Genomic DNA, 6,938 nt, shown 5'->3' with positions numbered 1-6,938 from the left:
TAAATTTTTTAATATAAACTACTTAAAATTAAGCAGGGGGTGAAAGAGAAGATATAGTTATTGTGAATAAGTCGTGGAATATGGTGGCAGTAATGCTTGGTATCATTAATTATTTCCCTCTAACAAATTAGTACTTGTGTTAGTTAAAATTTATTAAATTTGTAGATATTAACAAAAAATTATAAGAAAATCTATATTAATTGTCGATTAATTTATTACTTGACTTATTGCAGGTTAAATAAATCTTTTTGTATCAAATCACCCTCACACGTCTTCACGTATTAATGCATGTAAAGATATATATATCTTTACCATTATAAAAGTAGTTTAGTTTGAAAAAAAAAAAATATTTCACCTACAATAAGTCAGTAATTAGTTACTCGAGTGTAAATATAAATTTTTATTCAGTTTTTTTGTTAATATCAACAAATTTAATTTTTTTTTTCAATCAATGGACTTATTTGTTAAAATGAAAGAAATTTAAAAGGGTGTTAGAGGTAATGTTTTAAACTACAAAGGTTTAGGTATAATTACATCAAGTCTAAAATGAAGGGAGTGTAGTTATATGTAATTAAATTGGAGGAGGGAGTAGAGTAAATAAGTGTGATTGTTTGTAGAAGTCGAAATGAAGGCACCAGCCGGCCCTTTTGTTTTAAATTTAGGCATTAGTGAAAATAAAATGATTATTTAATTTTGTTGAATAATAAATGCATTATAAAAGAAAATGTAGAAAAGATGAGGTATGTAGTGTTGTGGGTTGGAAGGGTGGTCTGTTGTTCCACCTCACGCACACTTGTTTTCTGATTCTCATATATGAAATGAAATGAAATGATGGTTTTGCTCGAATAAATGAAGATGTGAAAGAGAGGAGGGTGATGTAATGATCATAAGTTAGATAAGTTTAGTAGTAAAACATGAAAATGAAAAAGCAATAGAGAACAATAGGGATAGGATCATACTGCTACTGCTACATCATACACAAAATCTGCATCACTACTACTACTACTACTACTGCAACTAGCTAATCCTCTGGGAGAGGGAGAGGTGATAGAGGCATTTTGAAATGATTAAGACGGGCTGCAACATCCCCTAATCTACAACTATATGTAGCCTTCTTGTACTCTCCCCAAGTAAAGCTTCTATATATTGGATTTGGATTTGGATTATTGTGGGAGTGGGTGTTGCATGTTATTGTGGCATCCAATGGTGGAGCTGCAAAGTATGCCATTGACCTTCTCGCCTTGTACGACTTCATCACCACTCTGTGTTTTACGCTCACAAACCTCTCATTAGTCATTACCTGATCACATCACAAATTCAGAATTAGTGTACTCAACTGAATCACTCTCTCTCTTTTTGATGTTTGAGTTCAATGGGTAGACATTACTTTTCAGTTTCAGTTTCAGCATATCCCTCACTCAACCCCAACCCCAACCCCATTGTTTAATTTAAAACAAAGAAACCAAGGGTACTACTATCTTTCACTTACCTTCAACACGTCACCCACGTTGACACAGAAGGCTGACTCTGGGTGTGGCTTCACTGGGACCCACACCCCTTCCTCCAACGATATTTCAAGTCCCTCTACCCCGTTGGATCTCAGCAGCGTCAGCATCTGAGGGTCTGTGTGCTCCCCAAACCCAATCCTAACATCATCGCAGGGTGGGTAGTGATTTAGCCTCAGCACACAGTCGCTCTCAACGTCCCTGATTAGCCCTGTGAACTGGGAGGAGGGTGGGTATGCCCCACCCAACCCTTCTCCAATCAAATCCAGTACTTCACATGCCAGCTCCCTAACTGCTTCCACATAACCAATCACTGCACACCTGCCATGCCAATTCCCATCAATCAACACCCATCTTTTTTATTTTGATTTTTAATCTCAGACATCGATATATAGATATATATATACACACACACTCCATTTCATTGCTAGTCAACTGATGGTCTGGATTTAATTCTGATGATAATCAACTTTGGGAAATGGAAGTAGATTTGAGAGATGGGAGGGAGAGTGCAGTGTGCAATGTGCTTGTTTTGGTAAAAAATGGTGACATAGGTTATCCCCCACATCTGGCAAGTTTTTTCTGATTTGATTGCTCCTCCACTCTCTCTCTCTCTCTCTCTCTCTCTCTCTCTCTCTCTCTCTCATCTTCTTCTTCTTCTTCTTCTAATTGTTAAAAAGAGTACGCCACCCACTGCCACTGCCACTCCCACACCCACAGTCCCACTGCATCATCATATCTATCCATCCATCTTTCTCTCAATTCTCACTTGGATTAAGTACCTTCCCACTCTCATACACCGTACCGGCTACTCACACACCTACACCACTTTCCTCTTTCCCAGTGTATCCTATTATCCTAATCCACTTTTTCATTATCCTTTTAAATCGAACCAAAATCAATTTTTCGGTCCACATAGTCTCCACCAAATTAATATCATCTACTTTGGTTCCCTACTTATCTTCCAAGTGGGTAACAAGTACACAATTAAGCTGATCCAAGTTGGAGTTTGAGAAAAACTTTGAACTATAATGTTGTAATATTTTTCGAAATATTAATAGAAAAAACACCCCGGACGTGATCGTCCATCTATCCATCAATCCTCGCCTACCTAGGTTGAAATTGACAATTAAGGATATATATGTGGAGGATCGAAACGGGAAACAATTGATATATCAAAATGTGGTAGTGGAACTTCAATGAAAAATACAAGGAGGTAGGAGTGCAGATGTGGATTCCTGAAACAATCTTCCTACCCCTGCAGCCACTGTCTGTCCAACAATTTCACTATGATCTATCTAATGTATCTGTATATGTCCCCCTTCTACATACACACCAACCATATATAACATATCTATATCTATATATATATGTATATAAATATAAATATATATCCACCATGCAACCAAATTTTAGTACCATATATATAAGAAAGTGGGCGCCCTTAATCTAAAAGAGTACGTAGTTGGAAAAACACATGGCTGCCCTATATATCCTTATAGCTTGGGTCCCCATATTGTATACACCAGTTTGTCCAACGCCCTACATGCAAATTATTGATGATACATATCAAAACCTTAATTTGTATACCTCCCAACAAAATTCCTCATGATTCTTTCAATAACTAATTGAGAAGAGAGAGAGAGAGAGAGAGAGAAGCAAGACCATCTGGACCAAGCTAGCTACAAACAAATATATACATATATATGTACATAAATACTAAAACCTGATTTGCATCTTATATTATTAATTTATGTACGTACTCTATCATATCATATGCACATTTAATTAGATTATTGTAATAGATATGATGATATGTGTTGCAACGTGCGTATGAGGATGGATAGAGGTGGAGAATATATATTAATGAGTGATGATGAGGAGTGTGTGTGCGTGTACCTGAAGTTGTTTGAATCTTGAGAAATATATTTATTAGAGTTGTGGAGTAGAGAAGTGATGAAATGAGGGTTTGTCTGGAGAAGAAGATATTCGACTTCTCCCATGTCACCCTTCAACCCAATGTTCTTGCATCCATAACCATATGGGTTGGCGGGCCCCGCCCGCTGCTTCTCGGACAGGGGTTTGGAGAAAAACTTGTGGGCTTCTTCTTCCATCTGGGTAATAATGTGGTGTGGGACGCCATGGTTGATCACTTTGAAGAAACCGTATTCTTCACAAGCTTTGACAATCTGTTTTGAGGTTGCTGAGCGGTTTGATTTTGATGAGAGAAGGTCTATTATGGGGAGTTGAAAGTCATCTCTTATTTTCTCCTCCATTCTCAAACCCACAACCATCTATATGCTTTTGGTTGTTTGTTTTTCTGAAGAAAGGTAGCAATATATATATATATACAGAGAGAGAGAGAGAGAGAGTATTATATATGTGTTTTAATTATATTCTTGTTATTTTTGGTGGGAATGGGAATTATGGGATGGGTGAATGAGGAGTTTCAAACTAACAAGTTTATGTCATGAGTCAAGAAGGTTGACTTTTTGGCTGAATGTCATCTTTCATCCACACACACGCCTCATTATCTTACCAATTATCTTTCAGCTTACAAATTCGTTTCATTTTGGATTCTCATGCTATATATGATGAGCTTCATTAATTTGCCCCAAACAAATATCCAAAATGACCTTCATATATATATATATATATTATTGATAGGGGGGAATTAATTAGTTATGATTGAAAATGAATCAATAATTGGGGTTTGTTGTTGACTAGTGTTGATTGTACATAATACATATGTAGCATCAATCAAGTGAATCAATAATTGATGACATGCTTAGAAAACATCATATCTCATATATATAATTAATTCATTTATGCTTTCATACCATTAACACCATTCCAATCTTTTAATTTTGTATTTCCCTCTCATCTACCTAATTAATTACTTATATTTTTTTAATATAATTTAATTTTTTCTTTAAATTATATGCATCAATATCAATTGAATTTACAAAAATTTGAAATCATCAAAATAGGAATGAAAGAGATACTCCAATAAAATTAAATTTGATTAATTGTTATGTCTTATTGACTTTACTATTTGTTGGGTGTAACATAAAATAATAGTTTTATACTACTGTGTAGTCAATATTATATATTTTTTTAATTATATAATCTTATTTTACAACATAATTTTCAATCTTATGCTAACTTTTCACGAATTATTTTTAAAGAGAAAAAGGAAAAAGTGAATTTTAGGAAACTTATCAAATAACTTATTATAACGAAATAATTAATACCTAGATAGGAAGTTATCAATACAAATCTTTAATTAATATCCTCTCAAAAGAAAAATAATTTTTTAATTAATATAAAAATCAAATGTTAAGCAAATATATTAATTAACATAATTATTGAACGAAATAATTAAAAATGAAAGTTAGTGGAGGATCCACATCAAATTTCTATATACATATTTCATAAACTCATATATTACAATAACTGATAAAGGAAAAAAAAACAATTAATTAGTGTTTCAGATCAATTATTTTATTGCATAAATGGACATGTAATTATCTATAATAAAAACAAACATTCTTATGAAATACTTAATAATTTTTTATTTTTTTTAAAAATGTACATATCAAGACGAGTGATCTTCTCTAATTTATTAGCTATGGAGTTTGAGATTTGAATGAAAACTTCAACAATAAATACAAAATTATATTAAAAAATAGTTTAGAAATTAAACCTCAAACATCAAGAATAACTACTCATTTATTAAATGTCTAAATTTAAAAACATTTATCAAATATTTTGAAATAACATTCTAGATCAATGTGAGCTTTATGCTTCTTTAACTTCTTGCACGATTGGAGATGTAATTATCTACAATTAAAAATAATTATAAAATTTATATAAATTTAGTTTGATCGTTGAATTTTTTATCAGAATATTTGGAAAAATTAAATCAATCAATTAGATTTTCATGCAAAATAATTTTATGAATTTAGTTTCTTTGTTAACTGATATTTTTTCAACAAATTAATTCTTTCTAAAGTTAAACCAACCAATTAGACTTTTTTTAGATAATTAAATAATTTTAGTTGCAATTGAACAATTGAGGTCAAATATAAATAATAATACAAAATAGATAATAGATATGTTCAATTTAAAAATTATATATATATATTCCTCGTAATTTTAGCATTTCTATATACATATATAGGGTAAATTTCTTTTGAGGTTTGACATAATTACGAATACCTCTCATGTTTGAAAAATTACCACTACCCTATTGATTTTAATGATTATTTAACAATTAGCCTAATCGGTCGATTTTCATCAATTTTTTGTGATTAACTGATAAAAATGCTCTTGTAAATTAAAAATTATTAGTTTATATATTTTTTATTTTTTTTATGGGTTAAGTAAATAGTTTTTTTCTTAATTTTTTCATCCACCTCGTCTGATTTTTTTAAAAAGTAAAATAATATTGTAAGGGCAAAGTTGACAATTTCATACATTCGTTCAGGGATTACATAATTTTATCAAAAATTACGAGAATTTTATAATTTTTCAAACAATGAAATTGCATTTGTAATTATATCAAATTTTAGAGGAGACGGATACAATTTAGCATATAGATATATATGTGTGTGGAGGGGGGGGGGGGGTGTCAAGTGTGCGTCGGTGATATTAAGTAGAAGTAGATATATATGGTGGAAAGGAAAAAGGGTTCCACAAAGAAGAATTTGAATAAACGAGGAGAAAAGAAACAAAAACAGGAAAAAGGTAGGAGGGAGGGAAGGGTCCTCTCCCCCAATGCCCTAATACTCCAACAGTTGTTCATCACTCCATTCTACAACAATCAGCCCATACTCCTTTGATTTTCTTTTTATTTGTTTGTAGGGTATGAGGACCAAAGACAGGAAAAAAAAAAATAAATCTGGTTGCTTCCTTCAACTGTCACATTCTCTCAATTGTATTATCAGTTATGGCTCAATATTCTTTATTTTTCAAACAAAAAAGATGACGTAGTTGTGAAATAATTGGAGACTGGAGTAGGAGTTAGGCATATATCTATATATATATATATATATATGGGGGAAAATGCAATTTCCCCCATTGTGATTTGAAAATTGAGTAAAAAAATATTTTTGTGAAAAATAAAATAACAAATTACTTCCTGTATTTTAAAAAAAGAAGTAAATTACCCCATATCTAAAATCATAAATGGGGTAATTTGCTTTATTTTTTGAAACACAAAGAGATAATTTACTAATTCTTTTTTTATAGGGAGGTATTTGCTCATTTTACATATTATATAAGATTAAATTGCATTCAACCCTAAATATATATATATATATATATATATATATATATGGTACGTAGAAGAGTTGAATGAATGGTGGAAAATTAAGTGGTTCGTTATTATAGTACGTATAATTAGCAAGTGTGACATTATATATATATATA

The 6,938-nt window shown here is 31.6% G+C and overlaps 1 protein-coding gene across 1 annotated transcript; it reads right to left on the bottom strand.

Moving 5' to 3' along the window:
* Positions 1-857: 857 nt before the first annotated feature.
* Positions 858-3,851, bottom strand: LOC105178859 (gibberellin 2-beta-dioxygenase 4). The gene is made up of 3 exons (XM_011102417.3): positions 3,405-3,851; positions 1,490-1,826; positions 858-1,300 (listed from the first exon to the last, which is right to left on the bottom strand). The coding sequence occupies exons 1-3, from the start codon at positions 3,797-3,799 to the stop codon at positions 1,022-1,024; spliced, it is 1,011 nt and encodes a 336-aa protein (XP_011100719.2). The 5' UTR covers positions 3,800-3,851; the 3' UTR covers positions 858-1,021.
* Positions 3,852-6,938: the final 3,087 nt, after the last annotated feature.

This window comes from Sesamum indicum, linkage group LG10 (assembly GCF_026168435.1).
Source record: "Sesamum indicum cultivar Baizhima isolate 11 linkage group LG10, ASM2616843v1, whole genome shotgun sequence".
NCBI classification, from domain to species: domain Eukaryota; kingdom Viridiplantae; phylum Streptophyta; class Magnoliopsida; order Lamiales; family Pedaliaceae; genus Sesamum; species Sesamum indicum.
The sequence above is the reverse complement of the archived record's forward strand: the minus strand, read 5'-3'. Positions and strand labels throughout refer to the sequence as shown.

What these genes read in the sequence shown, in the direction of transcription:
- LOC105178859 (XM_011102417.3), bottom strand. Translation starts at nt 3,799, where the DNA reads ATGGTTGTGGGTTTGAGAATGGAGGAGAAAATAAGAGATGACTTTCAA. An exon ending in CAAGATTCAAACAACTTCAG is followed by an intron (nt 1,827 to 3,404) that starts GTACACGCACAC and finishes TTGGCATGGCAG; the next exon opens with GTGTGCAGTGATTGGTTATG. An exon ending in ACGTGGGTGACGTGTTGAAG is followed by an intron (nt 1,301 to 1,489) that starts GTAAGTGAAAGA and finishes TGATGTGATCAG; the next exon opens with GTAATGACTAATGAGAGGTT.